Source organism: Polyodon spathula, chromosome 16 (assembly GCF_017654505.1).
Source record: "Polyodon spathula isolate WHYD16114869_AA chromosome 16, ASM1765450v1, whole genome shotgun sequence".
In the NCBI taxonomy this organism is placed as follows: domain Eukaryota; kingdom Metazoa; phylum Chordata; class Actinopteri; order Acipenseriformes; family Polyodontidae; genus Polyodon; species Polyodon spathula.
The window spans coordinates 25,218,644-25,240,226 of record NC_054549.1 but is presented as its reverse complement, the minus strand read 5'-3'; the positions used below and the strand labels follow the sequence as shown (position 1 = coordinate 25,240,226).

The following is a 21,583-nucleotide window of genomic DNA, read 5'->3' as shown; positions in this document are numbered from 1 at the left end:
ATTTTTATCTTAATACCACTGTATAGGAATCTTTATTTCACCCAAGCACTGTAGCAAAGCTGTTAGGTAAGTGGTTCACTTCAGTCCACCACACAGTGCTCCTAATCAGGAATGTATTAAACGTCATTGTCAGAAAATCCATATTCACTTTGTGTATTACATCACCGTGACACATTTGCTAATGATGTCTCACATACACAACATTTGACTGCACATGCTCCTAAAGTGTTGCCATAGTAACAAGTCAGCACAGTGACGCAAGTTGGAATGTACCTCTGGGAGCAGAGAGTTCTACATACAGAGGAAGACAGTCATCTGACTCGGGCTTGTGTAGCCTTGTACTAATGAAGACAAGGACTGGCACAGCAGGCTGGGGCTTGTTTACTTCAATGTTGTAAAGAGAAACATTTTTGGATTTGTTGTTTTTTTCTAAGCAGGAAATGCTGCAATTTTTGTTCTGTGATAGTTAAGTACATCATAAAATCACTGTTGCTAGCTCATTTTACTGTTGCCTTTTAGGATTCTTTTGTTTTCATTGAAAAGACAATTAGACACTGTCTGGAGGACCCAGTATATTGCCTGCATTCTGTTTTTCGGGTGAATATATCCTGCACAGGTGTCCCTGCACTTGAAGAATGGACAATTACAGTCCTTTAGTTAGGGATACCAAGAGATCTGGTAAACAAGGGGCAATACATGCCCCGCCCCCAGCTGTCAGTCATACCTTGAAAACTGCAATTCTAGAACCCTAGCTGAGTGTAAACTGTAGTTTAGGAACCCATGTTGTACATATAAACCTCCTTGGACTAACAGGTTTGAAGACTTGATGGTAATGTGTCATAGCTAATGGGCTTCACTATGCAAGCTATTGGGGTAATTTTACCCAAACAGTGTCTTAGGGGGCAAAGCTTGTTACTGGCTGAAAGCATGTCTGTCAATAGAGGAAGCAGTGGCTTGGTTAAAGAAGCTGCTGAAGGGGTGGGACCAAGTAAGTGGATCGCTAAATACTATAGCATATAATTCTTTCAAAACTACACATTTGACCTCTCTCATTATTTTTTTTTTATATATATATATATATATATATATATATATATATATATATATATATATATATATATATATATATATATATATATATATACATACATACATATATATACACACACACACTTTACAACATGTAAGAATTCTGGGATTGTCTTTAGGAGGGTCCCATTGTTCATGTGCTGAGATTGTGAGTGACCTCGTTGTCTGTTGCAGGAGCTCAACCTGGACTGGTTCCCACGCATGCGTGCCATGTCCCTGGTCAGCAGTGATGCGGAGGGGGAGCAGAATGAGATCCGTAACCTGCAGGAGAAGCTGGAGTCCACCATGAAGCTGGTGTGCAATCTGTCAGGCCAGCTTACCGAACTGAAAGATCAGGTGGGTCCAGGGAGACAACCACTAAAATGTAAAATTTAGCAATTAATAGGCCACACATGCAATTAATCTAAACATAGTAAGAGAGAAAGAACACATATACACAAATGGTAAAATGCATACTTTTTAGAAGTTGTTTAGATGCCTAATTTTAAAGCACAAAGTGATCTATCATTTTTACACACTAGTGCATATTGTTTCTATATCACTGATTTACTGAATTGTATATAAAGGATAGAAATGACAAATCCTTGGTGGTCTAATAAATGTGCACACTACTGTAGGTAAGCACAACAAAAGTTCAGCACCAATGGTAATCCTTGAATCTGGATCTGTCTAAAAAGAAAACAAAAAAGGAGAGTAGCTTATAAGGAACTAGAGATTTGTTTTCCAAGCTATGGCCTAGACAGAAGAAAACTGTAGCACTAAGAAAGGTGGTCAGACACCAACTTACATGTGAGATTGGTGTCAAATATTGCACCTCACAGCTCTGGTATGATATTAGTTGTGGCTACTGATATCTGAGAAATTGTAACTGTTTGCTGTAACTAACTTTATTTTTTTAACACAAATTCTCTAAAGTGCTGGAATAGGCTTCTGAGATTCCTTGTAAAAACTGCTGAACAACACATTCTGAAAAAAATGGCACACTAAGGCATTTAACTGCATTACGTTATATAAGCACCAGTCACAAAGTGTTCATTTAACTTTCCACCTGAATTAGTTACGATGTATAAATTTTACATGAACATGCTTTAATGACTATGAAAATTTACTACAGTTTTAAGTGAGTTCCTATATCCGTGAACAATACACCACATTTATTAAAATGAGTGTCTGGATATAATCTGCGCACAACATTTTGTAGTCTGGAGTAGAAAAACATTTGAGTAAGCTGCTTCCCAATTACTTAATCTCATTTCTGAAGCGCAGACCAGACACCAAGTGCCATAGCAGTTGCAGATTGAAGTTATGTAGGTTGTCCATGCTGACTTCTGTAACAAGGTCTGCGTTTTCATTTTATATGTTTAAGACGGTTTGATCTTGTGACTAGCTTAATCATGCCTGGGGCTGTGCCACACTTAATTTCTCTTGATGCTTTATATATATATATATATATATATATATATATATATATATATATATATATATATATATATATATATATATATATAATTTTTTTTTTTAACAACTTTGTTTGAAACTGGCATACAGATCATTTCTTGATTATCGACAGTCACTTGAGGCGTGCAGGCCGTCCAGAATAGCTGCATTCCTGAGAGGGATTATCATACAGGGCTCGGGGTCATCACCCCAAGAGCCTCGGGAGCAGACCTGAACAGAGTTACCCTGGAACTATTAACCGTACCTCTCAATTAACAGTAGCTTTATAAACGCAGCTTGTTTTTAATTACACTGCATTTGCGAGTTTTTAAACATGCTCAATAGGAATATAGTCAAATATGCTACATTTTACTGGGTGACTTTGGAAGCCTGGTCTCTCCTGTAATGTGACATATTTAATTATTGAAATTGCTTTTTTTTTTTTTTTTTCCCCCCCCATTTTATGGTTTGGAAAAAACAAACATCATAGACTCTGGGTGCACCAGGCAGTAATAAATACATGATTTATTATTTTTCTCAACCCTTGTATGTTTCTTTCACAAGTGAACATCATAATAAGAACATATTGAAACTCTTGAAATGTAGTGTGTGAAATGGTGGATTTGCAATAATGCAGTTCATATTCTAGATTTGTCAAAGTGGGGAATGTCTGCACTTCGTAACCTTAGGTTGAGTTTTTGGTAGCACTTTTTAGTTGAGGTGTCAAGTGATTATAAACAATTGATAAGCATGTTAATTATGCTGTTAACAATTACAGAATATGATTAGAACTAAAGACTATTATACACTTTTGCCTATTGATAATCTGATCACAGATAGTCTGCCTGCCTGTTTTGTCTTTTATGCCTTCCTCACCAATTGTATGGGGCTGCTTTGCTTTTGCAATAGTTATTCTACACGTTTTGTTATTTATAATCACTTTTAATGTATACCTAAACCAGTGTTGCGAGATTTGTAGATTCCTATATTATGTACTTTTCTTCTCCTGTGGTTTTGTATAATCATGAGTGAAAACGAACGACATCTTTTCTGTCTCAATTAAATTAATCCAGGTTTGTCAGATTTGGTTTTAGCTAGTTGTTGGTGACAGCTGTGTTTTCATAGACTGCGCACAGTCATCAGTTTCTGTTTCTTTGAACAAACTGAACCTGGGGAAGATGCTGGTTTAACATTTTTGTAAATCGTGGGCTGGAAGTGTGAACACAACAGGGCATGTGATGCTTTCAGCACGGCAGCATCATGACTTGCAGCTAGCCCCTTGTCAACCTCTCCATCTTTCACTCTTTCCAGATGACGGAGCAGAGAAAGCAGAAGCAGAGGCTTGGATTGCTGGGACACCCTCCCAACATGAACGTCAACCCTCAGCAACCCGCCTGAGCACGGAAGAAAAATCCAGTCCTTCTCGGCACCTGGGGCTGAGGCAAAGCAGTGGAGCCATTTTAGAAATCCACTATTTAACTACTGACTGAAATGTGTGATTGTCTAGTTCGCAGGTAGACGAGCAAAAATACTAGAGCTTAGGTCAACTAGGTTAAATACATCCTAAAGCATCTGATCATTGCCAAAACCTTACAAGCAAATAAAATGGCATTCACTGGATGAACTTGAAAAGAATAGGAGTGTACATGGTGACTAAAAGCCTGATTTGAATACAGTTCAGAGATTTTGTATTTAAAATAGTAAGTAACCAGTATTTGTCTTATTTTTGTATAGTGCAATACTTTAATATGCAACCATTGCAATGTGTAACTGGTGTCTTAAAGGGATGGTGTACAATTATTTTAGTTCTTCCTGTATATAAGACTTGGTGAGCTTCTAAAGAAAGGTTTAAAAAGTATGGCAAATAGATAACCTGAATTTAGCAGTTTTCCTGTTTTAAATAATGCAATTAAAAAATATTGAGGTAATTCCTATGCCCGCTGGAATGTATAAAGTAAGTCGTCTTTGATGCGTATAATTAAGTATGGTAGATGTGCTAATTATTGTGAGAGGTGGTCCCAATTCAAGTTACATAGTTGTGTTTAAACTCTTAATTAGATGGGTTAGCCTTATGTTTTGTGTTGCAAATATGTTCAAAGTGCTTTGTTAGGATCCAGTTGCATGGCTATTTTGTTACTGTCCCTTTACGACCTATAGCAGAGCACTGACGTACTACCTGTAAAACAGCCACTGTCATTTTGTTTGTTTTTGCTAATTTAATGTACAACTTTTTTCTGGCTAATAAAATTTAATTAAGACCTGTTTTTGTATATCTGTATGCCAAGTTTTGGTACTGAAGGAAGAGCGGTGTTACTGAAATAAATGTTCACAGAGCACTAATATTGTAAGAGTACTGTGGAAGTTGTAAATGCATTTAAATCTATTTAATAAAATTTATGAATCGGTTTTCCTGTTCAGTTGTTTGTTTTTTGCTCACCAACTACATTCTTTAGGGCTCAGTTATCCCCTTAATATGCTCCAGGAAAGTTGAAGCACCTTTTAGCTTCCTAAATGTTGAAGTCTGATGTGTCATGTGACCTGGGGGTAGCTATCTTTGTTTCCCATGTTTATTAAGATGTCTACTAATGGGTGTTTTGCAACTAGTAAAGACTTGTATTTTGTGTAAGCCTGCAGTCATTACTAAAAAGTAACAAATGTGGTACTTCATGGAGGCATGACCTTGTCACGTCTGTGTAAAGAGGTAAACTATGTTTATAATCCGCAAAGCATTACCTATTTTTATTGCATTAGCCTCTTTTAATATGGGGAAGGTATCTATTGAGGTAGTCTTCCATCTTTTAACATTAAACAGCAGAATCCAGCATTTCTACATGGACTAATGTAGATTCTTGGGCACCGATTGTGTCTGTCACACCCTACATCAGTGGTTCTCAAACGTTTTGGACCACACACCCTTCCTTTTGTCTGCGGTACTTGCCATAGTCATAGAATCAGTGGATGTTCATTTGGAAAGGGCTGGGACTGACTGTGAACCAATCACATGACATGAAAACTGTTGCACAGTGACGTAAGGCAATAGTTCAATCTATTTTTGCTCCTATGATGTTTTAACCAATCACAGGCCAGAATTTCCAGCCACTAATATATTGTATACAGTCGCAGACAAACGTATTGGCACCCTACACTTCATATAAGAGAATTCAAGAAAGCATGTTAAGTACAAGCATTTTGTGAACACTGGCCACTAATTGATATGACAGACCAAAATACACAATTTCTGGTAGTTTAACAGTCTTTATAAAAATAAAACACTTGATCAATTTCAAATATTTGCTTGACAGGTATTGCCACCTTTTACATTAAATGTCTAAAAAAAAATTCGTTGATTGAAAACCATTACACAGTAATTTAAGATGCATTATAAAGTCAGTAGCCAGAAAATACGTAATTTGTTGAATGTTTTGGCAACACAGCAGCAGATCAAGACAGGAAAAAAGCACTGGTAGCAAATGACAAAGGAATTTGCAAAAGAACAATGGAATACCAAAATCCACAATCTGAGCAATAATCAAGAAGTGCCATAGAACAAATTCAGCTGAAAAGCTTGAACAAAGTGGACGTTCAATGTGTGTCTGGTTATACCATCTCGCCAGATTTGAAATTGCTGGCTGTGAGCACCCAAGACGGCAAGCCACAGTACGCTGCCCTAGTCCAGCCTCCAACATGCTGATTGCACGAAGGCACTGCTCTCTTGACAGACGTGGCATATTGTTTTTTTCTGTGATTTTCTTTATTGCTTTTATTCAAGCTTGCAATTCAACAGCTGAAATCATTCCATATCCAGTGTCTCACTAATTAGGTGATTAAGTGCATATGCTTCAGTCATAGTCACTCAAGCGTGTCATGGTCAAGCATGAATGATTGAGTGATTAAAAAGAAACCAAAAACATTTCATCAATGTCCATCATTTGTATACCTTATTTGTTTTCGAAAAGAAATGTGTTATAACAGTAATAAGTTTCTTTTGATGCTCAATATACATACTACAGTATACAAAAGTAAACAAAGGCTCGGCGAAGCACCAGGACCAGATGAGACAGATTTAGGACTGAGGGAAGGAGACACTTCTGTACACAGACAGTCATTGGGATCTTTAAGACTTGAGTTGAGATTAACCAGCCACTAAAACAGGCGGAGCTTTGATCTTCCGGATGGCCTCCTTTTGCTTGTGAACGTTCTTCTGTTTGTGTATCATAGGGCTGATGCAGGTTAACTGCACCACAGCTATGGAAACATAAATATATTCTGGTTATCTCCTTCTGTCGCCCAATCATTTTATTTTGTTTGCATCAAAGAATGTCTGATATGATCCTAAATCCGACAATTAAACCGAAGTGTGTGAAATGTGGCAGTCACGTCCTTCATCACTTAACCACCCACAAACCCACAAAATGATTTGATTACTCAAACCTCGACTACAGATGCAGCTTCGTGATGCTCTCTGGGCTTGGACTTTTTTTTATGCTGTACCTAATCACCTTTCAGGGGTTTTCCAACTTCCATTATGAGCCAACTAGTTGTTCTAACATTTGCTGCTTAACTGTAAAAATGTCAAACGTTCTGCAGTGTTCTTATCAGGTGCACAACTGAGTTATTTATAAACACATCTGCCAAGAAGGAATGTCGCAGCATGCATGCAAGTAGGGGCTTTTAAATACGGATATATGACTTAATCCATTTTGTCTCAAAACGCCTTCATCAGTTTATTATGCTGCAAAACTATACTCCCAAATTAAACACAGAGAAGGATAAAAGCTTACAGTTCAGCGACATGGACAGAACTAAATTGCAGGTGTTCTGGCCAGAAATGAAGTGTGTTAAAGTAGTGGACTGCAGTGCACAAGGTTTTAGCTCAGTGGTTAGAAAGCTGGCTGCAGTGTGGAAGGTAGCAGGTTTGAGTAGCTCAGTGGTTATAATTCTGGGCTGTTGTGTGGGAGTTGATTATTTTGAGTAGCTCAGTGGTTAGTGTGCTGGGTTGCAGCGTTAAAGGTAGGGGGTTGGGTAGTTCTGTGCTTAGTGAAAGTGTTGGACTACAGTGTGGAAGGTAGTGGGTTTGAGTAGTACACTGGTCAAAGACAGCATTAGATTGCAGTGTGGAAAGTAGTGCGTTTGAGTAGCTCAAAGGTTAGAAGAGCACTGGGCTACTGCGTGGGAGGTAGATGGTTTAAGTAACTAATTAGTTAGAGTGCTGGGCTGCAGTGGGATTAAGATACAAAGAGAGAAAGCTAAATACATTTGTTTTTAAAACTTGAACATAAAGGAACATTTTAAAAGAGGTTGTCCCTTACCTTTCATTAACACTCAATTTACAGCATCTTTTTTTTGCAGCAGAATCACAAATTGCTAGTCAAAAGTATAACCTTAAACAACACAATGACCACAGTATGGGGGATATCAGTACAAAACTGTATTTAAATAATAGTGGCTATATTACAGATCTAAGACACCATCCAAGACATCAAGACACCATTTTCATATTAGATGCGCCTGTCGCTGTTTTTCATGGGGTCTGTGAGACTGTGTATTGAGAACACTGTGCTTATCATCCTGAAGCAGTTTCAAACATTTTGCTTACAAAACAAAGGGTATTCCCCTACGCAGGGTGCTGTGGTGTGTGGTGCTGCACAACTGCTGCCTGGTGAAGATGAAGATGAAGAAGTTGGGGAATCCAGAGAAAGAATGAAGTGGGTTATGGTTATTATGCTTTTTACTTTCTGAATACATTTACATTAGAAGTCTGTAAAAATATAATAGAACTAAAAAAAAAAAAAAGATATGAATTGATTGAAAACCATTACACAGCATTTAAGCTGTTATAAAGTCAACAGCCAGAAACGGAGATGATTATTTGAACGAAAACTTTAAATATGTTTGTTTTTTTGATAAAGATTATTTGTTAAATTACTAGGAATTGTGTTTTGCTTTTTGTTTTATTAAAAAGTGGTTCAAGTTGACTAAATGCTTGTCATAATTTGTTACCTTGAATTATGGTGTAAGCTTAGGGTGCCAAATACTTTTGTCTGAGACTACAGTATATATTTTGAGGTTATTTTGATGAAAGAAAGGGGCTATGGTAAATATTATTACTTTGTAAATATACTTTTGGGGTAATTCTGAAGAGAGAGAAAGGGACTATATATTATTATTATTATTATTATTATTATTATTATTATTATTATTATTATTATTATTATTATTATTACTTTGTAGTGAATATAGTAATTTTTAAGAAAGTTAGCAGATAGCAAAATAGTTTTTCATGTGTAAAATCATTATAGCCCACACAAAAAATATAATCTGTATACATGTTTCCTGTCAAATGTTATCAGTTGTAACTAATCACCCTCCTACATCAACAAGGTCATGATGTCACTTGTATAATATACTATTTGTATATATCCATGATGTGCATTATTTAAGCCAGTGTTTGATTAAAATATTTGCAGACAAATATTATAGAGGCCTACGTTTAAAATAACAGTACATAGCAAGTATAATAGTATATTATATATATAGTATAGTATATAACAAGTATATAGCTTTGATACATTGAATATAACCTAAAGCCTAAATAGCATTTTTATGAGACTAGTAAATATTGTATAAATACATTTAAAATATTAAATGCTTGAAATGTCAAAACTTATTTGCAATTTACAAGTATATGTTATTTTAATATGACAATGTTGTCATATTAACAAATATACTTACCCCCCCCCCCATTACAGTCAGCCACTAATGGCTGAACAATGCAACACTTTTCAAATTCTACCTTTTGCAGTGCTCTGATAAAAAAAAAAAAAAAAAAAAAATATATTTTAGGAAATTGTATCAGTGTAACCTAACCCCCATAAAGGTATCAATCTTCTTTTTCAATTTCTAGTTCCCATCCTGAGGACCAGAGCTTAAAGAGGTAATTTAAAATATCCTTCATCAGCAAGACTGTGTCACCTGATTCAGAGGAAGATAATGGCAACCTTTTTTCAAAACTAGGTAAACAAGCAGAACTGCCAACAATTTGGCATTGAGACAGGGGCTACTGATAAGGATCCTTTGTGACACTTGTTATGCAAACTATAGCATGCGGTGATAACACGACTTTGGAACCTAATAAAAGTAGAATGCCAGGGAGATTCCAGTTGTTATATAATACAGCATGTACACAAAAAACAGTATGTTCCACTATGTTATACTGCGGCTTTAATGCCATCTTTCTCCAGTTACGTGATACATTTAATGCTGCAAGGTTGGTTTGTCATTACCCCCCCCCCTCCCCCAAAAAAATAGTTTACCCGAGTTTACTTTAATACATTGCGGTATTTGTTTGCCGTTTTAAATGCAGCTGCATTTGCTCTTAGTTTTAAATGTAGAAGTGCACACTGAACTTTATTTCCATCGTTACCACTGCCTACACAACCTCATTTCACTTAACTCGCCGCGGGTCTGAGCGGGAATGCAGAAGCTGCGTCACCTAGCCCATTGCAGTTCTATTTAGTTTCTGAGACGAACATCCTGTTGCAATATCAGCTGAACGACAGCTGCTCTTCGGTGTGTGTGACACTAATATTGTATACTGCATATTGCTGTGCTATTAACAACACACAGTGGAGATGTCAGTTTATGGATTGGTTCAATCCGGGGCTGGCGTTGCTTTTTCCTTTCAGGACAGGGTTTCCACCACTGTGTAGCATACTGTATTTTTCCATTGGCAGCAGTAGACGAACACGTTTCGCGTCAGGGGTGGTCGTATGCAAATAGGCTCCTTTGGCACCGACACAGAAGCCTGTTGGGCTCTTAGCCTTGATGAGTGTGTGACGTCAGTGACACGGAGCTGTTTATCGCAAAGCCATGAGGAGATCATCGTGACTCGGGCTGTGTGCAGAGGAAAGCACCAGACAAGCTGGCAGGCTCACGTGGATTGGCATATTGAAGCCACTCGAATGAACAGCAACGTTTCTGCAACATGATTGCTCCTGCTGAAATACGTGGAGTGATCAATCCCCAGCTGTCTCCTGAAACGGCTTTAAAACGCGCCACATTGTTGCTGGTAAACAGACACGTGCCAAGCACAGCACAGTGATTTGTTTATCAATACGGTGCTCTTCCTCAAATTAATTAAGAGACAAAGAAATAGAAGTATTTTAGTGTGTGTGTGTGTATGTATATATATATATATATATATATATATATATATATATATATATATATATATATATATATATATATATATGCTAGACTGTTTTGTTTGCATCGTTTTCATATCAGCACTCAATATATGACAGGTAAAACTCGGGCTCATTGCAGTCTGCCCTGTTTCACTGTGCAAATCTTCCTGCTCACTCGACAGTCTTACAGCGGGGTTTCTTCCTGCTTTAGGTGGAGAGTGGTATTGCACGAGTCTTGCATGCTCTGTTGATAACATTTCGGCGGCAGGTCCTCCTTAACAAGAAACATGGGTTGTTCTACGTGCTGTTAAAAGCCTTGTCCAACACGTGAAGCTCATGTGACTCACCAGGTCACTCACTGAGCTCCAGACGTGCCTGTAGTCACAGGGCTTATATTAATACGTTGCATACCCACCCACTCTCACACATTAATAGAGCCTGCAGCCTGGAACTTCTACAGTCTTCAGTCAGAACTGTATTGGTGTTAGCTGCGGAGAAGCAATCCCTCTCTGTTCTCAGGGGACAGTCAAGACAAATACAAATACAAGAAAAGGCGCTCACCGAGGAAAGAAAAAAATGACATTACTTTGATTCTGTCAGTATCATTTCTATTCTTATTGACCGAGTTTGTTCGACTGAATAAAAATTGCATAGGCTACGGCACAAGTCTCTTATATTTTTTGCAAAGCAAATACAAGAAGAAATGGAAAGGATTACAGCAGCACAGCCACCACCTTCCTGCACTGGGAAGCTATCGTCGCTGGAGAACACAGACCTGCAAGGGTATGTTTCAACAAAAATATAGCGGATTGTATTTTATTGCTGTTTGCTTCTTTCTGTGTTATTTTAAATAATTGTATATCGTTATCTAACTTTGTCAGTCTTTGCTAGGATATAGGAAATATACTGATCTGTGTAAGATAAAACTAACTCGTTTGTCTTTTTACATCATTTACAGAATAGACTTTTCTCATATGTATGTTTACAAACCAAGAAGAGGGATCAAACGGGGTGAAGACAGCAAGGTATGTACACATTTCTCTTTTTAAATTTGCATTCCATTTGATTTCTTAATTTAATGCTAAATTAATATTACATATTTTTCTGATATAGATGGAAGGTATTTTCGATTTGACAATGAAAAAGCTTGCAATGCCGTGTGCTAAAATAAATAAACTTTTAAAATAAAAGTATGTGTATGCAAATAGAATAAATGAGAATGACACGATTGATTGAAAAATGAAACTCGTGCATTTTAAAATAATCAATTTTAAGAATCTTCGTATTTATAATATGTTTGTTTTCCTTCTCTCCAGGAAACGTACAAATTGCCGCACAGACTAATAGAGAAGAAAAGACGCGATAGGATTAACGAGTGCATTGCCCAACTGAAGGATTTGTTGCCAGAACACCTAAAACTTACAGTAAGTCAGATTTTAAAGAAATGAATGTTTCTGAGTAGATTGAAGGCGCCACCAGGTTGCCACTGGTGGGGTACAGAAATGAGACGACACATTCAGAAGAAATAAGGCTAAATGTAAAACCATTTCAGATGTTTTTTGAATGCCATTTTGTATTTGACAGGCTTTGTTGAGCTTGTATTAGGCTTACATTGTGCAGTGAAAACTATGTTATCATTTTTAGATTTGTTTCTTAATATACACTATGTATTTTGTTTACATGTTACAGAGAAAAAAAAATCTTACCAGCCCTTTTTATTTTTCAGACTTTGGGTCATTTGGAAAAGGCAGTGGTTCTGGAACTGACTTTGAAACACGTGAAAACCCTAACAAGTCTTATCGAACAACAGCAGCAGAAAATCATTGCGCTGCAGAACAGCTTACACGCTGGTAAGCACGCAAAATTATCTACACTATAAATTTAATAGATGTGATATAATTATATATATATATATATATATATATATATATACTATATATAATATATAACTATAATAATTATATAGTATAATTTTTATGTTTTTAAAAAGAAAGTTTTGTGAACACTTAAATAACAGTTAACTTAATGGTTGAATTAGGTTGGAATAATGCTATTTATATGAATAATGTGCAGTAATTAGTAATCAAAACACTGTATGTGACATTTGCGCAGACAATATAATACATATATCACATATACAACGGGCAATAAGCAACGGGTTGCCCAAATGTTACATAGTAATGAATATTAATTATATAAAAGCGCAGTGTGACTATATATATATATATATATATATATATATATAATATATATATATATCTGTGTGTGTGTGTGTGTGTGTGTTTATTTAGTTTATTTCTTTTTCTTTCTTAGGGGAGCAGTCAGTTGAAAGCCATGATGACAGTGAGGGGATGTTCCGTTCAGGGTTCCACATGTGTGCCAAAGAGGTGCTGGAGTACCTGTCAAAGCAGGAGAACAGCAGGGAGCTCACCCCTTCAAACGTGATGAACCACCTCCAGAAGGTGGCATCCGAGGTCCTGCAAGACTCTCCCAGTGTCCGAACAGAAGAGCAGATCCTCAAAGCACTCGTCCTGAAAGACGAGCCCAGCACCTCCTCGCAACCTCGGAGCTTCGAGGGGCGTGGCAAAAACTGCGTGCCGGTCATCCAGAGAACATACACCCAGGCGGGTGGGGAGCTAAGTGGGAGTGACACGGACACGGACAGTGGGTACGGAGGAGAGCTGGAGAAAAATTACTCTGCAGCCAACCGGCAGTCCTACAGCAAAGAAAATGAACTAAAATACACGATGACTGACAGGGTGAACTGCATCAAACAGGAAAACGAAGAGCCACCTACAAAAAGGATGAGGACAGAATCGTCCGAAGATGAGTCTCTGTCAGGCGGGGAGCTGATGGGGATGCACAGCAGCTTCTTAGGTTTCTCCCCTCACCAGACTCCTATGTGCATGCCATTTTATTTTATCCCACCATCAGCGGCAGCCTATTTGCCAATGCTGGAGAAATGCTGGTACCCTGCCTCAATGCCGGTCTTATACCCCGGTCTTCCAGACTCGGTATCCCCTCTTACAGGGGTTCTGAATCCAGATAAGCACCCATCTTCTCTCCTAATGTCTCCCAGGGTAGGCTCGCCTGTAGCAGCCCAAACCCCTATGGACTCCCCTGCTTTACTACAAGCTTTAAAGCAAGTCTTTCCTTTGAACCTGGAAACCAAAGACTGAGAATTTAAATATGCTATGAATCTGGTTGAAAGTTGGTTAACAGGGGAGGGGGACTAGAGCTGAACAGGATCCTTTCAGTCCCATTTCCTCCCCATGAAAGGAGACGGCTCTGCAACGGAGCGAAGCGTGCAACAGCATCTAAATCGAGCAAGAGCACAATGCTGAAAGGGTAATGAGGGACTGTCCACAAGCGAGTGCCTATAGGGGCGGCACTAATCATACTCTGTCAGTGGTGGCAAACTGAAAAGCACCCCTCTGCTGAATGTCAATGTTGAGAATGTTAAATGTGGACAGTCTCTCATTAAAGTAAACTGTCTAAGACCTACCCTTAATAACCCTTACTGAATGTAAAAAACAAAAAACAAACAAAAAACCTGTCGGTGCTGCTTGAAGCCTTTACATGCTGTAAATCTTTGGATCAGACACTTGTATCCTTTTCTTAGCAATAGCTGCCAAAATGCATCTGGACCGTCTGTAGACCAAATATTAGTTGTGGTATTGCAACTGACAATGGCTGCTGTGTTCTCAAAATTAAAAGGGCCAGAACAGTGATTAAGAAAAAAATGTGAAAAGGTATGCTAACCCTATCCTTATGAAACTTCCCCCAAGGATTACAGCTATGCGGGGATAAATAGCAAGCATATTTATTCTCTAGCTTAGTTGTGCCGTGCCCTCACGAGCGTATGCGGCATGCTTACGCACATTTGAGTTCAGATTTCATTGCTCCTGCTTGTTGATTGCTCCCTGTAATATACAGGCCTATTGATTTTCAGAGCAATCTCTTGTAATGAATTCTCTCATGCTGCCTGTACAGCTGTATTTTTTTATGTGTCCTGCACACATTGTAAGAAGGATTTTTGTCACAGATACATGTATAGCACTGTGCTAGCCCTGAAATGCATCATGCTTAATATCTCTTCTGCTCTTTGTACATGATGTTGCCTTTTATTTGTAAAAACTGGTGAAACAACATCAGATGTTTATTATTATTATATTATTATTTTTATTAGTATTATTGTTATTATATGTATTTGTATAAATACTGAAGTCCTAAAGAAAGAAAAGAGAATGTAATATTTTAAAAAGATTTGTTTTGTATAGGGAGCGGTACTTTGAATTTTTATTTTGGAGGTTGTCTTGTATATATTTTGTCTAAAGTAAATATTGATATACATATATAAACTGATTAATAAAAAAAAAATAAAACCTTTTTCTGATAGAAAGTTTGCTGTGTTGCTTTATGACCAGTTATTATATAAAAGGATATCTCAAATAATTAAGCAAAGTTTGCAAATCCCCACCCGTGTCATATACTACTGCTAATATCTCATAAACCATTTCAGCTGGCAACATCATATGTTCAGTGTTAGTCACAGTCCAGCAACACCCTTCCCTGGCTGCCATTTTTGTTTTTATTCACAAAACCTCCACTTTCTGTTGTTACATATTTATTGGTACAACTACTGTCCATGAGGGCTAAGCTGAGATCAAGGCAACTAACTCACTTGTGTTTCCTATAGAGGTCTGTGACAGGAGGGCTGAGTGAGTGAAATCAGACCAGGAAACAGATACACAGGCAAGCAGAGTACCTCTGGGTGAGTCGCCAATGCGCTCTTTCTTTATAAAACAAAAATAACGACCTCAAATAAGAAACAAAAAGGCACAAGGGCCAAAAAAACAGACACACAAAACAAAACAAGTCCTGTGCTGTCTGATCAAGCACGCGTAGCAACTGACCTGTAGTTACGTTCCTCTTTCCCTCAGTCTTCCTTGTCCCCTTCCCAGCACACAGCTGCTGTTTATACTAATGTGGCCGTTCTGAAATTGCAAAACATTCTAGAAGAGTATTTCTGGCAGGGAAGGTTTTTAACTCCTTCCATGTCAAACATAACAGCAATAATAATATAACATAATTTTTAACAAACCCAAAACAATACATTTAAATAATAATAAAAATAATAATAATAATAATAATAATAATAATAATAATAATAAAATAATAAACATAGTGGCTGGGCATACCCCGTCACGGGTGACAGACAGAGGTAGCAATGCAATTGTTAATGTTGGCATGCCATTTATCTGCGTGGAGATCTGTTGTAAGGACTAGAAATCAAAATGGATGGATAATAGATATACAGAGAAATGCAGCATTAGTGAAAGAAGTTTGCAAGGGTATAATCAGTCAGAAACTGTAGTGCAGTTTAGATAATCTCAGAGATTAATGTTGAAGGCCATTTGTTGGCAGTATTTAATTGCTAGGATGCCCCGAATGTTAACAGTTAAGCTGGTCTTAGCACAGACATACTGAACATTTAACTTGTTGGTAAAATGAATAATGTTTGAAAAGTAGAACACAAAACACATTCTAATGGTTCCCTTTTGAAGGCATAGCATGCACACACCTGGGGGTTTATTAAGCTTCCCCTGACTGCAAATTGTATTTTTTTCCAAAGCAGTTGCCGCTACAGTGTAGAAGCTTTCTGATTTGCAGGCATTTATAAACACTGAATGTTAAATTCACAGGAGAAAAGAAAAGGGCTTGTAACCAGGAGGTCCCCGGTTCAAATCCCAGTTCAGCCACTGACTCATTGTGTAACCCTGAGCAAGTCACTTAACCTCCTTGTGCTCTGTCTTTCATGTGAGATGTTGTTATAAGTGACTCTGCAGCTGATGCATAGTTCACATACCATAGTCTCTAAGTTATCTTGAATAAAGGCATCTGCTAAATAAACAAATTATAATAATACATGTATTTGTGACCATGATGTTAACCTCTGACATAATATGGCTGTCACTTTGAGTTATAGTCTTGAAAAAAATAACTTTCACTACCATTGTTTTAACCCCTGGCCATATCAATAAGAACATAAGAACATAAGAAAGTTTATAAACGAGAGGAGGCCATTCGGCCCATCTTGCTCGTTTTGTTGTTAGTAGCTTATTGATCCCAAAATCTCATCAAGCAGCTTCTTGAAGGATCCCAGGGTGTCAGCTTCAACAACATTACTGGGGAGTTGATTCCAGACCCTCACAATTCTCTGTGTAAAAAAGTGCCTCCTATTTTCTGTTCTGAATGCCCCTTTGTCTAATGATACAGACCACATACTTTGACATTTTTTTACAAAGCAGTATAACTGGAACACAATTGTATTGTATTGAGTCTCTCAATACAATTCCATTACAGATGATGTCCAGTGAAAGTTAACCATTTCACTGCTGCATTGTTTTAACCATTGGATTGGACAGTATCAATGGTCTTTTTTCATATATCCATTTTACTTCATCCATGATCCCTTATTGTATGACAAAACCTCCCATTCATTATATTATATGATTAAATACTACACGTATGCTCAAGAAACAGCGTCAATAGTTTTGTGACAATATAGTCACAAAATTCGAAATCTTACAATGGATTTATTGAAACACAACTGTGTTCTTCTGGTAAACTGTATCTCTCCAATGCTGTCTTCCATCTGGTTTCTACTTCAGTTTTCTTTTTTAGAAAAAGAAGCCTATTGGCAGGCAGAGGAAGTGAAGCGAAGCAGCCTAATTGTATAGTTGACAGGCATCAGGATATTTACATGAACGTCATGGAGTGATTAGATGCTTTAGGGGTACATGAACATACAAGTCAAAACAATTTATGTTACATCTTTTCCATGACATCATCACATAACAAGTTAAATGCAAATAATCCTGCAAGAACCTGCAGCAACATGAAATATGTTCCTCTTGATTGTCATCTCTTTCTATTATGCATTATTTAATTTAAATGTGCAGATGCCTATACCCAAGGCGACTTACAAGTGTTACAGGGCAATACAAGGTTACAATTCAAAACATTATTTAAATACAGTATAGTTTACAGTAAGTGCAAATTATACTACTAAAATACAGTATAAAATATAAGAAGTTAGGATTAAAACTATTTAAATATGCTCATGGTATTATTGCATACCATGCTATGATGAGAGAGAACAAATGTGTTTTTCTATTTCATTTATTAGTCATGTTAGTAATGCTGAATCACTGGGGTTCTTTAAAATCCAACTTCTGGTTCATAAATTGCCTCACGTGGGACAGAATTTCAGTTTATGAATTTCTCACCACATACCATAAAATACCTGTGATCTGTATGCACAGAATAGAACAAACAAAGTCTGTTTTTATTGTTGATCAGTTTTCCCAATATCTCAAAAACAATCCCTTAACAAAGTTCCCAAATTCTGTTATTGAAAAATGGACTGCTAACCCAAATGTCTTTTTTGTTTTTACCATTTTTGCATGGTCTGGTTTTGCAGGCCAGTAGTATTTGAAATGTTTGAAAATTCCAAATTAAAATATCCAAAAATAAGTTCCTCAACAAAATGAGTTGTTGCCAGAGCTAACAACAGGTAAAAAAAAACAATGGATTTTAAAATTGATAAAGTAAAACTCAAACATAGTTTTAGTACCTTCCTCAGTGTGCTCCTTATAAATGCTTATTATAGTAAAAACATAGCAAAGTGTAATAAAGCACAGGTAAGCATTGTAAAGCCTAGACAGGTATGGTAAATAAAATAAACTAAAAAAAAAAAACAAGGCAAACTAAATCTCTAGCACACATTCAGTCCTGGAAAACATCTGCTGCCTGGTTTGTACTCACAGACCTGTCTGACGCATGGGGTCAGGAGCTACAACACACAGTACTTTATTTGCACAATGCACCAGTCTGGGCTGTAAAAAGGAAGTGGTGTGGGAGTTTGTTATCTTGTTTGAAGTCTCTCATGCACTTGTGTGTGTGTGTGTGTATGTGTGTGTGTTAGAAGATTAAATGGGGGCAACCAGGCTGATCCCAGGGCTCACTTTTTTACAAAGTAAATTATGAATGTAAGGAATATCCCAGGCGAAGTATCTAAAACACGGAACAATTTGATTCGATCCTATTAAACCCCTTTAGTAGTCCAATGGGGTGCTAAGAATGGACGAGCCTTGCTTTAATAACCTCCTCTCATTCCCATACTATTCTTATGTTCTTATGAACTGCTCTGACCGGACCAGAGCACTGAAACAATGTTACGCTTTCCTCTTCATCCTTTCATGTGAAATCCCTGGGCTAAATATGGGACTGAGGATTCCAGAAACAGACTGGCATTCAGTCAACAGAAACCCGATTTCGCTGCACGCTTGACACGTAGCAACCAAACAGCAGAGCAGCAGACCGTGTTCAACATGCAGCTCTGAATCTGTGGGGCCTGAGCATTAAACACAATGTACAGTAGTTGCCATTGATATTGCAACACTGATCATTAGAAAGTAATGCTTAACATAGCTGTTACGGTTTTCATAAAAATATGTATTAGGATTGGGTGGGGTGGCCTTCCAGGGGGGTTGGGTATGTCAGTGTGAAGTGCTCGAGAATAATACAATACTACCTACAGGGCAAGACAGAAAGAACAGCCAGCACAGTCTAATACTCAACTGTATATTTCCAACATTAGAAACAGAACCTTGATCCTTTGTACCTGTTCACCAGATGGCAACTGGGACAGAAAGGCAGCTCCTGTACAGAGGCCAAAGCACGGTGACACAGAAAACATCACTTTTAAACAAAAAATTCACAAAATTTGAGTTATTGCAACACAAACCATTCTGAATGTTTGGAAACATAGTAAAATACATTTAAAAGACAGCACTGGAAGTACTTTGGTGACTGGAAGCAGGAGCAAGTTTAATGTGCAAACTGCATATCTGCATTAATTTAAGATATAATTCAGCATACGGGGTGTGTGATAACGTTGCTAGTGCCAATTTGAGGTATTTTAAACCCCTAAGATACAATTCTGACAATTTTGTTGTATAAATTACCTTCTCAGTACCTACGCCCAAAAGTTAATTGAAGACTGGTTCAAAATCTAACATTTGCCTTACATATTGTTGAAAAACAATAGGAAAATCAACTGGTACAGTATGTGGAATACCCAACTTATATACATTGAAAAGCAAATTCCAAACGTATGCAATATATGTACATTGTGTTCAAGATCTGTTTCTGTAGCCTGACCAACCTCATCCAATTCTTGTTAAAGCAAAAATATTTTGCTGTGTTACTGTTCTCTATGCTGGTTAAATATCTTCTTGCTGTGTGTTATTTAATTTCCTTTTAAAACATTCCAAGAACATATAATTTACTATAATTGGTTTAGCTTTGTAATTATACATATCAATATCATGTTTGTGTTGTGTCCTTAGTCATACATATTTTATTCTTCTAAAGAGTTTTTTCATACAAATCTCCTATGCAGTTAGTTAGGGCGGTCAGTTTCTTTGAATGTTTTTTGTTTCCAGTTTTGCAACCATGTCTCCTATTCAAAGGGGTTAATTGTATTGTCCTCCCTGATGAGATTCAGCTGTCCCACTGCCCATTGTCAAACTTGTTTCTTGCTCTAAATCTTTCTGAAAGCCTGACATTGTCAAGATAAATGTGTTTACTTCTCCAAAGCAAAATCGGTCTCCTGACCTTCAGATGCACAACAAACCCCCTTATATGCAATAACAGATATTAATATGTTTTCAGGAAAAAAACATGATGTTAAGTATTTTTATATAAAGTTATGTTAGAAAGCCACTACATACTAGACTGTGAACCTTTAAGACAACCCCCCCCTCCCCTGCTAATCACATTGAGAAAAGTGTGCGCATGGTCACATGCACTGCCACACTGTTTTCCTTGTTCATTCTAGACTCTGATTGGTGCATTTGGTCAACAGTCTCAGTGAAATACACTGCCATAGTTCTGTCTTTGGAAGCATGATGCAAGCAGCATGCTACGCACAAAGGGGGAGATGTGTGGTGGGGTACACCCTGCCCCTGTGCATATTTTGTGTTTGTATTGATAAATGAGGATTTCATTGAAATATATTAAATCTTAAATGATACAGCTAACCCAAGTTCAGACTTAATACAAAGAGTAAAGCAAGAGGGAGTATTGAAGTTAGGAATTAAAATAACACAGTACATGTGTGCCACCTTGTGGTGTATTGAAGACATTACAGACTAAAATAGTTTTAGTGTATTGGGTAAAGAAGAGTTGGTACCCGGACCTTGGTATAATGTCTCAAAATCACAGTTTAAAATGTCGTGCTCCTGAGATCATTTACTTCTGATAAACCTCAACCAATTTCTTTTTTTTTAATTTTCCATTGATAAGCAATGCAGCAGTCATTTTGGCGGTTTTTGGTTTGAAATGTAATTTCCTCCTGTCATGTAACACATATGGGGCTGAGCGTTCATGTACATTGACAACTACATAGAAAACTTTATTTATTTTTATTTACCAGTCCGCAATGTGTTTAGCTGTAATTAGGTTAGTTTCTACTCTCTGCCTGAGTGAATGACTGACAGTTTTTCAATCAGCCTTTTGAAAGACTGGCGCCTGCTTGCCAGCTGTGCTGTTTTGGTCAGTCAATTAGCATTAGGACTAGTGAAAATAAATATTAGAGACCATGGAGATTTGCAATGCAAGAAAATATGGAGTTGATGTTTTGAATCAGATGGCACATTCCGTGAAAGCTGGCTCCCGATGATGGCCTGTTCAGGTGTTTTACAGTGTATTGGATCTAGCAGCCATCAACTCCTGGGTACTTTACAAAGAATGCACAGAGAAGAATTTACCAAGGAGAGAATATATTTTACAGTTAGCATAGA

At 37.3% G+C, this 21,583-nt stretch overlaps 2 protein-coding genes across 9 annotated transcripts in view; both read left to right on the top strand.

The window, feature by feature from the left end:
* LOC121328701 (inositol 1,4,5-trisphosphate receptor type 1) overlaps window positions 1-4,931 on the top strand; it is a 166,723-nt gene extending 161,792 nt beyond the window's left edge. For all 8 annotated transcript variants that reach the window (XM_041273674.1, XM_041273673.1, XM_041273672.1 and 5 more), the window contains 2 exons: window positions 1,264-1,425; window positions 3,838-4,931. In XM_041273674.1, coding sequence (XP_041129608.1) covers window positions 1,264-1,425; window positions 3,838-3,924 — 249 coding nt within the window. In that variant the 3' untranslated portion in view covers window positions 3,925-4,931. The remainder of the gene's footprint in view (window positions 1-1,263; window positions 1,426-3,837) is intronic.
* Window positions 4,932-11,075: 6,144 nt separating this feature from the next.
* On the top strand, window positions 11,076-14,895 carry LOC121328702 (class E basic helix-loop-helix protein 40-like). Its single transcript, XM_041273675.1, has 5 exons — window positions 11,076-11,495; window positions 11,671-11,737; window positions 12,029-12,136; window positions 12,439-12,562; window positions 13,026-14,895. Exons 1-5 carry the CDS (start codon window positions 11,416-11,418, stop codon window positions 13,889-13,891), a joined length of 1,245 nt encoding a protein of 414 aa, XP_041129609.1. The 5' UTR covers window positions 11,076-11,415; the 3' UTR covers window positions 13,892-14,895.
* Window positions 14,896-21,583: the final 6,688 nt, after the last annotated feature.

Excerpts from the sequence above, each read along its gene's own strand:
- LOC121328702 (XM_041273675.1), top strand. The coding sequence starts at position 11,416 with ATGGAAAGGATTACAGCAGCACAGCCACCACCTTCCTGCACTGGGAAG. Across the intron at positions 11,496-11,670 it reads GAGAACACAGACCTGCAAGG|AATAGACTTTTCTCATATGT; the intron begins GTATGTTTCAAC and ends CATCATTTACAG. Across the intron at positions 11,738-12,028 it reads AACGGGGTGAAGACAGCAAG|GAAACGTACAAATTGCCGCA; the intron begins GTATGTACACAT and ends CCTTCTCTCCAG.